Source organism: Monopterus albus, unplaced genomic scaffold (genome assembly GCF_001952655.1).
Source record: "Monopterus albus unplaced genomic scaffold, M_albus_1.0 scaffold338.1, whole genome shotgun sequence".
NCBI classification, from domain to species: domain Eukaryota; kingdom Metazoa; phylum Chordata; class Actinopteri; order Synbranchiformes; family Synbranchidae; genus Monopterus; species Monopterus albus.
The window spans coordinates 53,490-69,433 of NW_018128218.1; the positions used below are offsets into that span (position 1 = coordinate 53,490).

Genomic DNA, 15,944 nt, shown 5'->3' on the forward strand with positions numbered 1-15,944 from the left:
TACAGGAGGACTCTCTTCAGGAGGTAACCTGGATATAAGGTACACTTTACTGTTGTTTGCACTTTTGGTTAAGTTGTCACAACCTAATTAAATTAGATGTTTCATTCAGATTTAGTAATATTTTCATGCAGATGCTAGTACATTCTTCTGCTTATAACACACTTTTTGTCAGGTTTGCCCGGCTGCACCTACTTTCTCACTCCCCACACTCTGTTTTCTCTCCCTTAACCTGATTACGCTATCCTTTACACCTGCTTCCTACCAGCTGCACCTGATTAGTTTCTCCCTATTTAGTTCCTGCTCTTCGTTCACTCCCCTGCCTGTTCTTTCTAGCTTTTCTCAGGCCCGTTTGTTCCCTGTAGTTCTTTGGATTCTGTATTTAGTGTTTTTGTGTCTCTCCTCTCCTCTCCTCTCCTCTCCTCTCCAGCTGCTTCAATTACATTCCCTCTTTGCATTCAGCCGCTCCTTTGGATCACGGACCTCCTCCACTCTGCTTATCACCACCCTGCAGGTCGATGCACAGTCTACCACTCAACCGTATGTACTTTTTCTGTTTATCTTCAGTGACAGCAAACCAGTCCAGGAGTGAATCCCATTGTCCGCAGCCCGGTCCTCTTGTATCATTACCGTCATTGACTGTGAATACTCCTAAGCTCGACACCCGGTCCCTGTATTATTCACTGTACATTTATTGTCTCTTCTACATCACTGTAAATAAACTACACTGCCTGCATCGAAGTCAGCCACCTGGGTCCGTCTATTTTTGTGACTCGCTCACTGTTGTGTTTGAGCAGTCTTAACACTTTTCTTCTTATTGACAATGGATAAATGATAGCTCTTTTAGTTTTTTGTGTTTTTTATCTGCTCGGTGTGTGTTAACCCTCCCTGGGTTGCATGTATGGATGTTAAAATCTTTTCCCACAGAAGTCACAGATTTGCCCTTAAACCCACACTTGTCACCTTCTGATGAATGAGAGATAAAATATTTTAGTATCAAATTCTTACTATTTGTTAAGAGGTTGTTCAGATTTAAAGATAGGAGATTTAAGTGTAGTCTATAGAGTGCTACTTTAAAGGTTAATACAAGTTTTGACATCCTGATATAGAAATGAGATTTTATGATAGACTAGTCAATACTATGTGCAGGAGTATTTGCTCCTGTGTGGTCTGTGTTTGTGTTTCCTCTTTGCAGGACAAAGAGGCCCAAAAGGATGGAGAGCCCAAAGTGAGCGCAGATGTCATGTGCGTGAAAGTGCCTTGGAGGGGGAGAGACCCTCTTTGCAAAGGAGGCCTGTACATGGTGTAAACGTCAAAGGACAGAGATGGCTTGGAGCTGATCCTGAGTCGATAAGGAGAAGATGTGATCCAAGGGATTCCTTGGATGAGGAGAGAGAGAGAGAGAGAGAGAGACTACACAATTCATGCACAGCAGTTATTAGTATCTTGTCATTTATATATTCACTACTTAATTGTCACTGAGTAAAACTATGGAATAATTTAAGTGTGGACATAAAAAATAGTAATAGAATTGACGAGTTTAAACATGAATATAAAGGTATGGGTCAATCAAGATATATGCAAGAACAGGCTTAATGATTAACCAGATGGAACATTGTGGTGTATGAATGTTAACACTTTGTAATAATTCTTTAGTATATTACTTGTGCAGTGTAGAAGATAATTATTTAAGAATGTAATTATGTAAGAATGTTAACACTTTTTTTTTTTTTTTTAAAGTATATTACTTGTGTGGTGTAGAAGAGAATTATTTATGTAGAGATACTGCTTGCAAACCAATGATAGTAAGATGATGTCATGGGGTAGGCCTGGATAAGTTTAACTTCTTCCTACTCCATTCAATCATGTACTAGGTATAAGCAAATTGATATTGGATTAGCATTTGTTGGACATGTGTAAAATTATGTGTGTTGACATACAGTATCAACTGTCTTTACATGCTTGAAAGAATAAATCAAATCAATCAAATATAACTGTGAGGAGTCATTTCAAACAGCCAACCCTGGAGGATCACTCATTAGGTAAAGGTCCAAGATAGTGGCTGTCAGACTGAAAAGGCCACATTCCTTTGCGTGAAGAGAGTGGGGCAAAGAAAGAGCAAAACTCTGAGTTAACCACTGAGTTGGATTTTTGAGATGAAGAGTTAAAAGCAGCCAAAGGACTCAAATTTGAGGTGTGGGGTTCTTCGTAACTTGTCATTGTATTTGTTTTGGTAACAAGTGACTTAGCATGATCACGATTTTAACTTTGTGCTGAATTAATTTGTATGTGTCATGTTAGTGCCTTATCACATTAGCAGTAACCCAAGCATTCTACTGGATTGCCAAATCTTCTTGTTAGCTAATGATAGCTTCAAATTAGAAGCTGCATTTTGTAAAGTTTCAGGCATCAGTCACCATCAGGCATCCATAGTTTACATTGTTGCTAGGAAACAGGATGTCACTGAATGGGTAAAGAGTGCTTAAGAGCAGCTTATGGTGTCAGACTGTTTTGAATGTCAGTGTAAACGGTAGAGTACAGCATAGCAATGGAGCTCAGGTTTGTGACTCACTGAAAAATGATAAAAGCAGTTGCCATATCTTTAAACAGTAGCTTTGTAAGTTCTGTTTTCTAAAGCAGATCTGTTCCATCTTAGCAATAACAAGCATTTTATGGTAGGTTTAGCCTTAGAATAATGCAGGCACAAGGGCTTATTCATACAGTGTTGTGATGAAGTGCATGTCTGAAAGGGGATTAACACTGATCTGACTATCTTTGAAAGAAAGTTATAACTTTCTCAGTAGTTAATGTTTTATAAATGAAAAAGTTCTCACCAGCATAGAAGTACAAGATAAACGGTACATACATACAGTGCACAGACACAACACTGGCCTGTTGACCTGGCACGAGCTGGCACACTGGCTGAGTAACTGGCCTCTCAACACACTACACTCATCTACATCAAATGGAGTGAGAATGAGTGAAAGCGGAGTCAGCTGGCACATGAATAGACAGTCAGCCAAAAATTTCCCTAGTTGACAAAGGTCAAGTGTTTATTGTCATATGCACAGTGAGGACACGTGTTTCCCTGTACATTGAAATTCTTACTTTACTGACCACATGAATGCCACAATATAAGTGAAATATAATGCAAATACATAGGTACCACAAAATCTAAGGCACTGTAAAATAGCCAATGAAAGAAGCATAATGAAAATACAACAAGAACACAATATAACGAAGAGAGAATATATGCTACGTGGCAGCTGTGGAGTGTAAATACTCAGCAGTGAGTGTGCAATTATGCATGTGCAAACTGAGAATGTAAACAATACAGATGGAATTACATGAGGTAGATCCTGAGTCAGCTGTTTAGGAGTCTGATGGCAGAGGGAAAGAAAGAGTTTTTCAGTCTAGAGGTCCTGCATTTCCCACTTCTGAGTCTCCAGCCAGAGGGTAGGAGTATGAACAGTCCGTGCTGGGGGTGGGTGGGGTCCTTGAGGATGGAAGCAGCTCTCCTACCCACACTGCAGTGGCAAATGCTCTGCAGAGAGGACAGTGGAGTCCTAGTGATCTTCTCCGCAGTCTACCACTATCTGCAGGCGCTTGCGGTCCATAGCAGTAGTGCTACCATACCAGACAGTGATGCAGCTGGTCAAGATGCTCTCAATGATGCAGCTGTAGAAGTTGTAAAGGATCCTAGGCGACATGCCAAACCTCCTCAGCCTCCTCAGGAAGTACAACCGTCTTGACCAGCTGTGTGGTGTTGAGTGTCCAAGTGAGGTGTCCACTGTGTCCAAATACCTGGGCGTCCACTGATGTGGACGCCCAGGTATTTGAAGCTGCTCTCCACTTCGAGCCTCCAAATGAACAGTGGCAGTCTCCTTTCCTTCCTCATGTCCACTATCATCTCCTTCGTCTTGTCCTTGTCCTCACACCATGACATCAGACTGGCCACCTCCCTCAAAGACAAAGCAGTGTACAGTGTAACAAAGTGCTAACTTAACCACATCTCTGTCTTGGTATCTGTGTGAATCGATGGCAGATGGACAGTGGAGTGTGTTGTCACTACTGGGATTCATCAGAGAGGTCAGCTGATAACTCAGCTCTGCAGAACACATTAGCAAAGTATTGTCTCAGCACAGAGAGAGGGAGACAGGAACAGAACCCTCTGGATGGCTGTTGAATGGGTAGAAAGGTTGTTCCCCCATGGCAGTTGACGAGACAAGCCTCACAGAGAACCGGAGGAGGATAGAAACCTAATCTGTTACTCCCCTGAGTATTGTATATTTGCCTTATACCAATATACTGATTTGTCAGATATCTTATTGAAAACCTGGAAATAGATGAGTAGTGGTTGTAAAAAATCTGCAGTAAATTGAGCCTGGTCCAGTGTAAGAGTCTGTGCTCCAAATGATTTTAAATGCTTTACCAGCCTAACAAGAGCAGACATCTGTAGGAAACAATGATTAGATAGTGTACGTTTTAGATACCTTAAGGGTGCTTGGGGTCCACAACAACAAGAAACTTGACTATTCAAACAATGATTTCCTATTTAAGATCCGACAGAGCAAATGGTTTTGTTTCCTGAGGAGCATTTCTATAAAATGTGCAACAAGACACTGAGGATGCTTTATCAGTCTGTGGAGCCAGTGCACTGTTCCATGCAATTAATGAGGCCAGTGATACCAGCAGACTGAACCAGGTGCTCTGGAAGGCCAGACCTGTGAGAATGGACAGTGTGGAGATCACACCCGGTGTTGTGTTGCACAAATATTTGCACATTTCAGTTATATTAAGTATGTGTAATTATAGGTTTTTATAAAAAAAAACAAAAACTTTAAAAATCCTTTATAATCCTCTAATTCTATGTTTTTCTGTGAATTTATTTAATTCCAATAGCTGCACACTGCCTCAGGAACACAGAATATATAAATGCATAAACCATGTTGACTTTATTGTGTAAACAGCCCAGGCTGCTTGCAGAGGGCTTGTCGCTGTGGCCTCCCCTCCCTGATAGTTAAAACACTCCTCATTTCCCAATTTTCACAATATTTATATTTTCTACATTGAAAAACTGTCTTCAGGGTAAAGAAATTCAAAAAGCAGGAAGTGGAGGATGGGTGGCTGGGTGAAGGGCTGTGAAATGAATTAGAACCACTTGACTAAAGCAAAACTGCCAGATTTTGCTGGGAAAAAGAGCATCTTAATTATGCATGACTGTAACTGACTCTGTGTGATGCAAGACAAGCCCATCCCATGTGCTACATTAGCCAAGGTCTCACAGGAGGAGCCCGTCTGCCATTAGCAGTCAGCGGACACATAGGGCCGGGGTTATCAACTGACAGCGCAGCCCTGATGGCGGGATAAAGCTATTTGCAGGCTTTTTAACAGTATGGCATATGAACATGAGTGATGTGGTATTGGATTGCATTAGTGCAGAAATGGAGCATTAAAAAGCACACAGTGCTATGAAAACCATTTACCTCCCCTGACTTGACAGTACACATGCTGTTCTAGTAGACCCCCATGCATTTTAAAAATGTTACATGGTTTGAAAACTACTATCTGTTCCCATTTTCTCACTATTTTTATGTTCATTTGACTATGCAATGCAAGAAGGAAATCAAAGATGAAGAATGTCATCTATGGGTTATGAGGTGAGAAGTCAAACCAAACCCTAAATCAATGTGCACGATTGAAAACACCATACTTTACGCTGAACATCTGAAAATAAGGATCGTTTCACAGTAGCTTTGAACAATAAGTATATATCCACAAACTCTCAACTAAAGAAACTGCAAAGGTCCAAATATTTTGAGTATTAAAGTATTTGGAGAAAAGTCAGGTAGAAAAAGTCATAATATGATAAGTTAGAATTTTGGGAAAAATGTAATATTATATAAAATCAAATGGTGTCTAGGTTGTAATAAGTAATACAAATCTGCATCAGGCGACATGTCTTAGCATCTAGTTAAAGAAGTTACCACTTTACCTACGGCTTTGTAACTTACTAATATTCCTCCTACTTGGAAAGTAGTATGTAAATTTGTAATACTGAAAGTGTAGGCAAACTGGGAATATAGTAATTTATCAATGAAAACTATTCTCCTTATATGTTTGCATGTTGACATTTTGTTCAGCTGACCTGCTATTAAATACTGATTAAAAACTGTAGATAACATTTAATTGCAATTATTTGGTAGTTTCCTGTTTTCTTTATAATAATTAGTACTACATTATATTTCTAAAAAAAAATATCTCCACAGTCAGCTGTTGTGCTATACTGTGCCAAAGGGAAATGCTCTACAGGTATCTTGCTAACTAAGCTCAGTGTGATTGGCCACCTGTGGCAGTGTGGGGAAGGCTAGGGGATGTGCCTTTTGCTGCACTTTCTATAGTGGCCAGGGAAAAGTAACACTGCACAGTACAATATCAATATGTACAATATCATGACTTTTTCCTCATAAAATTACTTTATTTTAAAATCAAATATTTCCACTCAAGATTACTAACATTGTTCTCAAACTCTCTGATTCCTTCTTCTCTAAAAGCAGACCCAAGTGAGAATCACTGAAATATACTTTGACACGAGCTGTTGAAGACACAGGAAGCATGCAAACCATTTACCTTGATAATGGTGATGGTGATGGTGGTTTAAGTACAACAGCATATCTGTGCAGAAATGAAAACCAATATTCATGTTCAAATGCAACACATTTATTTAATTTTCCATGACAAGTCCCTCTGCTAATAATCATGAAGAGCAGAGTCTATAAATGTCTGCAGTCCTGGGTAAACAGATGGATGTCAGCAGTGTCTCGGGCTGACAGGACGAGTTGCTATCAGCGGCGTCTTCTGCGTGGTTTCTTTTCTACTTGTTCTTGCTGAGTGTCCTCTGCTTCTCTGCGTGTTCTACTATCTTCTCCTCCACGTAGAGGCCTTTGCGGCGACGGACAGCGTTCATGTATTTGAGGGCCTGGTTGGCGGAGTCAGCTTTCTCACCAAAGTGCAGGTACTCTTCCTCGGTGGTGGGAACCCAGTATGGATCACTGCTAATCACCTGGGACACAGAGAAGATAGACCGAAATGTCATGGTGAATTATAGAATAAGACAACATTCAACATCTATGCAGGTAAGTCTGGTGCTTTTTGGCTGCTTGTACTTCAGTTAAACCACTCATGACACAAATATTCATTTCCCTGTGGGGGGTGTAATGCAAAGTTACTATCTCTATGTGGTTAGGCCACAAAAATACCTGTTTGTATCCTTTTTTGGATTATATGTGGAGTGGGAGTGGCTCATACTGGAAGTTTTTTCTACATTATGTTGTTTTCTTAAGCCATTTATTCACCCTTCGTGCATATTTCTATATGTTTTGCTGCCAACAAAATAGTATATTTTAACCATCTCCCTGAATTAATAAAATAATCAAACATGATTTGTTTTTACGTAAACTTCTAACTGAGTTGAAATAAAAGCTGTGGAACTGTTAAATGTCCTGGTCAAATCAACTGTGAAAACAGAATGAGAAGTTGGTGTAAACACTCTAAGTCGATAAGACTCCATGAAGCCATGCACACTCACTGTGCTTGTTGTTTGTCAGGAAACAGTTCCTCAATACCACTGCCATCCCTAGAACAATGCCAGCCACTCCAAGATGTCAGTCAGGCAATCCACCACTTTGTCCCAGATTGAAATATCTCAATCACTGGATGGATTTAGATGAAATTTTGTACAAGCATTCATGTCCCCCAGAGGATGAATCCCCCTGACTTTTCCCTCTAGCACCACCAAGTTGTCCATATCTATAGAGCGGAGTGAAATGTCTTGACAACTACTGCAGATTAGCATGAAATTTTGTAACCATGATCATGTTCCCCACAGGATAAACTGAGCAAACCTCAGTGATCCTTTAACTTTTCCATCCACCACCATCATCAGGTGAAAAATTTCAATTTCTCCAATACGTCACTACTTAATCATTAATGACCAAATATGTGAATGCTAATAACAGCCCCAGCTGTGGTGTTACCTACTGTAGCTAATGTTACCACCCTAACATGTCAAACACAGCTGCATCTAAGTACAGAATCACAGAGTTTCCAGCACAGCTGTAGACTCTTAGTTTTGTCACTTTAATGTTTAATTACAGATTAAACAAATACATGTCATTATTCAAGAACATATTCATATTCATTTCCCATTTCCCAGCTCTGTAATTCAATGAGAAACATGAGGCTAGTATCAATTTTCCCATCTCACTCTCTGAAATGCAGCAACTAGCATTTACTTTCATTAAAAATTGATCTTTCAATTATTTATTCAATCAACTGGCCAGAAAATAGTGAAAATGCCCCTCACTCTACAATCACTACATGCCTAGCCCCAGCATCACCCTAAACTTAAACCAAGTTATCACCTTATAATTCGTTGATTGACATGGTGTTGACCAGCAGTCGGTCCTTTCAAGGAAGGCTGAGTTCCTACAATGTGTGTGTGTGTGTGTGGATTCAGGTTTCGGCCCACAGTGTGAGTAATACCAAGTGTATATGCATGTATACATGCGCACCTCGGCTTTGTCTGGGCCAGCCGGGTTGAAAAAGTGACACCTGAACACACTGCACAGGTACAGCCAATGGCCAACTAGCTCATACATTCTGTGCCTGTGTGACAGAAATAACTCCCGCTATCAGCAGGTGGCGGTATCTGTGGTCACCATTCAGAAAGGGAAAGAAGAAGAGCTAGACTGTGGATGTATAAGCTATAAGCAAAGCACCTTTTGTTCAAAACAGCTGCTGTTTATAGCTGTTTCTAATCAAGAATGTCTGGTAAGAAGTTGCAAATGACACTTCTGTTCTCAGCCCTTGGTCTAATGGTTGTTGAAGAAAGGAGGTCATGGAGGTGAAAAACGAGGAGAGACGGCACTACATCGGTGAAATCACGGATACTATAATGACAGGCTGAAGGAGCTTTTCTGAACCATTCTCTTCTCATGCATTAATTTGCTAAGCCCAACAGCCAATCAGTGGTCTCTTTTCACTGCTGAGGCCCAATGAGCTGATGTCAATTCATCATGTCAAATTAGCTGAAAAACCGCCGATAGGGACCGAGTAGTGCCAACAGTGCGGGCCACACTGGGAGGATGAACCCCAATAGACACTTAGCAACAGCTCAGCGGTGGGTAATGGCTGATGGTCAGCTTGATGTGTCTCTGCCTTTACTCTAACACTTAACCATCAGAACTAAATATTTAACCCTAATACCTAACCCTGAACCAAGCTTAAGCTCCAACCTTAAGCCACCACAGGATTCATGCAAAAGGTGACTAACTCCAAACTGTACCATCTTGCAAAACCTAACTAGACACAAAGGTTACTTAACCCCCAAACCAATCCCATGCATCACCTTTGCCTCTCTATCACAAACCACTTTAAATTGTACACAGCAGGGAGAGTCATCAAGATGGAAGTACTTCACCTAACACCTTACCTAAACCTAATTCTGACCTGAACCCTAAAACCAAGTCTTAACCCTCAAAAAGGTGTTTTCAGAAAGTGAGGACTGGCCAAAATTTCCTCACTTTCCAAAAATGCCCTTACTTTATAGCAAAGTAAAATAAATAAATACATCAAAAACAACAACAACAACAACAAAAAAAAGTTAAAAAAAAACCAAACCCTTTTTGGTCCTTACTAAACACAAAAACACACACACACACACACACACACACACACACACACACACACACACACACACACACACAGTTCAGCCATGTCACTTGGTGTGTGCATGGATTAACTCATGACAAACACCGTCAATGCTGCAAACTACTTTGTGACACACACAGTCTCACACACGTTAAGAACTATTACATTAGCAGCACAGACAGCAGGATCCTACACCTGGCTCTGGTTATACAGGGACAGATGGTAGAAAGCGAGGAAGAGCAACAGGAGGATTACAGGCGACAACACACGCCACCTGTGAGCAGCATATGCTGGAGCACAATGGGGATCCACTGGAGGGTAAGGAGGGATGAGGCATCCTGCAACAGTCAAGTGCTTGACTGACTAGCTGACTCAATTAAGTCTGGAGGATGACTGGTACCATTAAGCAGGTCTGCTGCCGACTTAGTGTGTTGACCACGGTTGACCACGACATCCTAATATCTCGACTTGAGGAGTTAGTGGGCATCCGTGGTACTGCCTTGAAGTGGTTCAGGTCTTATCTGTCGGATAGGATGATGCTGAGTCCTCGTCTACCCTGTTGGTATCTGGGGTTCCGCAGGACTCAGTTTTGGGGCCCCTGCTCTTTTCTTTATATTTACTTGCTCTTGGTTCTATTTTCAGAAAACATGGTGTTTCTTTTCATTGTTATGCGGATGATGTGCAGATGTATATGCCAATGAGGGGAAGGGACACATCATCAGTTGTATCATTACTGTCATGTTTTGATGACATTAGGAACTGGATGACTTTAAATTTATTGAAGTTAAATGACACAAAGACTGAGGTTATAGTGTTTGGTCCAAATAACTCTGGTGATTTTCCCCCAGTTGATTTAGGTTCCTTGGAGCGGTACGTGCAGTTGAGCGTTACAAACCTTGGTGTTAAAATAAACTCTGATCTTAGAATGGAATATCAAGTGAATGCAGTTGTACGGGCCATCTTTAAATGGTTTGGCCCCCCTTTATCTTACAGAATTGCTGCATCCCTATAGCCCCTCTCGGTGCCTCAGATCAGCTGATCAGCTGCTCTTGGAGACACCAAGGGCTAGGCGGAGACGTAGGGGGGACAGAGCCTTCTCTGTGGGGGTTCCTAAGTTGTGGATAGCATTGCCCCTGTACATTAGGCAGGCCCCCTCGTTGTTCACTTTTAAAACTTATTTGAAGACTCATCTGTACCGTTTGGCATTCGAATCAGCATCAGCCTCTGTCTTGTTGAGCCTTTGTTTTATGATGGGTGGTTGTTTTAAGTGTGATGTTGTTTTATTGTTGCTTGTTTTATTTTGTTTTAATGGGTTTCGTGGATATTGTGTTAAGCACTTTGGTCAGCTCTGGCTGTGCTAAATGTGCTATATAAATAAAGTTGATGATGATGATGGTGGTGGAGCTCCACTTACCACAAAGCCATCTGTCTTAAGATCTCTGCTGGTATGGCCTAAAGACAGGAACTAATACCATGTCTGAACAGAGGCCAATAACACCACCACACCAAAAAGACATCATCGCAGTAGGTTATATTATGACACACGAGCAAGTTCCATCACAACTCTGTAAACACTATTTGCCGATAAAAGGATCCTGTACAATTAGGCCAGAAACACACTGACAAGGGAAATCAGAGTAGGAAAGAAGTTACTCTGGAAGGCTGAAAAAAACAGATTTAAACAATGACCTGCCACTGTATGGAGAAGTCTATGGAACAAATACCCCCCACTGTAGAGGACCACCAACTGGCAGATGACCTCAGTGTGTTTTAATATGGATTTGAAAAGTGGAGCTCCACACTGCTCACCCACCTCACCGCAGACCCACAACCAGTAGCTGCTCCCCTATGGTCGCCTCCCTTACCCCCAGCCTCCCACCCCGATGATCAGCAAAACAAAAGATCAGGAAGGCACTAGGCCCAGACAGAATGACCCCCTTCTGCCTGTGCTGATCAGCTGGCCCCCATCTTCACACAGATATTTAACAGGTCACTGGAGCTGTGTGAAGTCCCCTCCTACTTCAAACACTCCATCATCCCAGTCCCCATGAAACCCACCATCACGGGTCTCAATGACTACAGACCTGTCGCCCTGACATCTGTAGTTATGAAGTCCTTTGAAAGACTGGTGTTGGCCCACCTGAAGGACATCGTAGACCCCCTGCTAGACCCCCTGCCTACCGGGCAAACAGGTCAGTGGATGATGCAGTGAACATGGCACTGCATTACATCCTGCAACACCTCGACTCCACAGTGACCTATGCACAGGTCCTCTTTGTGGACTTCAGCTTGGTGTTCAGCACCATTATCCGGGACATTCTCAACTCTAAACTGTCCCAGCTCACTGTGCCTGCCCCCAGGAAGCAACAGGTGAGGCTGGGGAAAATCCAGAACCTGAACAGTCAGCATAGGTGCCCTCCAGGGATGTGTGCTCTCCCCATTGCTCTTCTCCCTCTACACCAATGACTGCACCTCAGAGGACCCCTCAGTTAAACTCCTGAAGTCCGCAGATGACAACGGTCATCTGTCTCATCCACGATGGTGACAAGTCGGCCTACAGATGGTCCTGTGGTGTGGTCACAACAACCTGGAGGTGAACAAACTCAAAACAGTGGAGATGACAGTGGACTTTAGGAAGAGCAATAATTTAGCAAAAAATATCAGTCATGCTGATATATTGTTCAGTCTATATGTATTAGCAGGCCTACAAAATCCAACAATACAGAGTAACACACAAGCATATCTACACACAGACACACAGTAGCTGTAGTGTCAAACAGATGCCCTGGCTGATCAATACAAGACTTATTCACACAATTCTCCAGTCAACAGCTGAAAAAGCTCTATTGTGATGGAAATTTAATGTAAACATCCCCACAGGAGCCACTAACCCTCCAGTTACACAACAATACAATGCTCAAATGCTTTAACTGCCTCTGCAATCATTCATATGGTAATCCAATATCCTGGCCATATCAAATTGCTGTCACAGTGAATGCTGACATCAGTACTAAACAGCAGGCTAAGGGCTGGGGGTTGGGTTAAGACCACTCTTTGTAAGGAAGTGTCTGCACATAAATTAAATGAAACAGAATTTTTTAATGAGGGAAAGACAACTGTTGCAAGGCTGAGGGGGTAGAGGGGTGATGTGTTCACATCACCCCTGCCTATAGGTGCAGCCCTGTGTAGTTTTACAGACAGAGAATATTGAACATTTATAACAGATTAAAGGTACCTTCTGGATCTTGTGTTGTTCATTTATTAGCCTCTGCTAAACCGCAGAATGTATTTCGGCATAAAACAAGGAATGCTTGTCCCTCATCACTTACACTGGAAATGCATTCGTAAGGTATCTCTGAATGGCCCGTGTGGACAGGAAGAATGATGACAGCATGCAAAAACAGTTTGAATGTCCATGGGTGCATGTCAGTTTTAAACTTAAAAACTGAGTGAGAGTGAGCAGGTGAGCTGCAGCAGAAATGGAAAGTAATGGGTAGAAACAAGCTATGTTCTTCACGTTGTTAGAAATTAATAAATCAGTCAGATAATTATTAGACTTTAATGTGTTATTAATGCAGTTTAGTCAGATTCAAAGTGTGCTCTAGTCTGCTCTGTTTCAAGGTTAGCAGTAAGCCATGACACCAATTGTTTTCTTGTATTAATCTTGTGTTAGATTTATGTCTTGTTAGGTATTTTTAAGAAAGATAGACATTGGCATGAGACAGAAAACAGAGGCAGGAGGAGGAGAGGATCAGAAGAGGCAGGGCTAAGGAGGTGTAGGGTATGCTTGGCTGGACAGTTGGCCACAGATGAAAGCAGGCAAAGGGGAGACTTGTTTTAATCTCTGGCTCAGGACAGAGAGTGGAGTGCTGATCTGAGCTAGTATCTGCCTGGACACAGCCAGGGCCAAGTCTGGTCACAGCATCAGGTCAACGTCAGGCAGCCAAGGTTTGAAGGAGGAGAAAGGGTGGACCAGATATCTTTCTATTAAATGTCATCTTTTTGACGTAATAGGATATCATAACTATTCTCAATGACATTGACAAATCAACCTCTCTGACATCAATCCCCTATTATGAGTACACATGTTCAACAACCTTTCATTATCTGAGAGGTCCCTAGACAGACGTTCAAGACTCTCTGACCTTAACCATTTAACCCCTGACCTCAGCTATTGGCTGAATGTCCTGGTCCTGAGTTGATTTTAGCTAGTGTAGATATTGGATAGATACTTTTTGTATTAGAAATGTTTAGTGGAGATAGGATGTCTAGTTAGACTGTTAAATGCTTAGTCATGCTTATGAGTTTCTACAGGGTACATCTGGTCAAGGATACTAGAGAGAAGAGTTGATGACTGTCAGCAGACAGGATGTTTAATATTATTATTATGACGTGTATAACTGTAGCCTTAGCCATAATATGTTCTTATGTTTAAGCCACGACATGTACTAGAGGTCAGGAGAATGTTTTTAGTTACACACCACTTAACCAACAGACATACACATTCACACGTTGATTCCCTTCATGTTTTGACTACTGCTAGGGCCAGCTGCAAAGCTGGTAACAGAGACGTCCCGGTTGACGTTTCTGTGTAGTATGGGGCTAGCCCAAACGAGGCGATATAATGTATAGGCCTGGTGGGCTCAGGGTCTTCCATCTTACATCTGCCTGCGTGCACTGTGGAGGTGCAAGATACTTGAGCGTGTAATGTTAATTTTACCTGTGATCCTTTGAATAAATCAGCACTGTTTTGAAGTTACTTGGACTGCCTCGTCTCTCAGAGTTAGCAATGGTAATACGAACCATATCCTACAGTCTGAATGATTGTTTTAGTTACACCACGTAACAACAACACACACACACGGAATTCTTCATTTTGTTATGACTAGGTAATACGCAGCTGCTCCAAGCCTGTGGAGCTCTAGATAAGAGATGGAGTCTGCTGGACGGACTTCATCTCTGTAAGGGGTTAGCCCACAACTGATAAATGTATTAGGCTCTGTGTTTCCGTGTGCTTTTTCCCTGCTCTCTTCTCCAGCAGCTTGTCTGAAGGAGGGAGCCCTGGGTTGTGTTCTGTAAGCCTTTTATATATAGGTATATATATATATATTTTTGTAAATAAACCAGCACTAAAATCAAGAAAGACAGACTCCTTCCTTACTCACATCTGTCCAGTAAAAGAACTGGGGTATAACAACATAGAAAATGCTGTTTTGGTAATTAAATTTGTGTGGTCTTCAAATGTGAGGTTATTCGTGACACCAGAATTATGTTACCCGCATGATTTAATTCACAACATTACAGCCCCTCCAGGATTTTGCAATGTCCTGAATGCAAATTCAACCAATGGCCATGGATTCAGCATGATCATGCAATTTTGTCCAATCACCATAACCTCTGTGCAAATTGGACCAATCATGTAGTTTCCTACAAGTGTCACCAATTATAGCAGCCACCTGATAAAAACATTGAGCCATTTGTCTCACATCTACCAATAATAATTACTAATGAGCAAGGGATGTTCTGCACGAGAGTGGGTGTGTGCGTGCTGGGGGTGGGGATTAACTGTTTTGTGCCACATGCATATTAGAGGTGGAACACAATGCACAGTCACCGATTGACTAACAATTTTCTATGACAAAGTACACATAGAGAATGGCTGAAACGCAGGGACAACAGACAAAGCACATGACAGAGGATGCTGCATTGAGATCTATTGCAAGTGCTAGACTAATCAAGGTGTGTCTGTTTTTCTTCCTTGCCTTATAAAGTATCTGAAATGAAATGTTGACTAAGTAATCCTCCTTCCCCAAGAACTCTGAAGAATATAAAATGGATTTATAATTATTCATCCCAAATTACACACTGGACAGAGCAAATAATTACAGGGTTCAATGAGGCTGTGGATGTAATTAATGTTCTGACAATATAATATAATACATTATGTGTTCTGATTGTGCTTGGTGTACACTGGGTGTGCTTGTGTCCAAACCTTTCTCCACCCACTCCAACCTGCCTGCACTCGCCTCTTCACCTCTTTCCCACACTCCCCATCACACTGGACTGTTGACTCCAAATACTTAAACTCCTGCACCTTCCTGACCTATGCCCCCTCTAACCTCACTGTTCCACTTCCCTCCCTTTTGTTCATACACATGTATTCTGTTTTACTACGACTGACATTGTACTCCTCTCATACATATCCTGAACTACTCTGACGTACTTCACTGCCACTC

The 15,944-nt window shown here is 41.7% G+C and overlaps 1 protein-coding gene across 5 annotated transcripts in view; it reads right to left on the reverse strand.

The window, feature by feature from the left end:
• Positions 1-6,441: 6,441 nt before the first annotated feature.
• efl1 (elongation factor like GTPase 1) overlaps positions 6,442-15,944 on the reverse strand; it is a 159,872-nt gene continuing 150,369 nt past the window's right edge. For all 5 annotated transcript variants that reach the window (XM_020624779.1, XM_020624783.1, XM_020624781.1 and 2 more), the window contains exon 23: positions 6,442-7,060. In XM_020624779.1, coding sequence (XP_020480435.1) covers positions 6,872-7,060 — 189 coding nt within the window. In that variant the 3' untranslated portion in view covers positions 6,442-6,871. The remainder of the gene's footprint in view (positions 7,061-15,944) is intronic.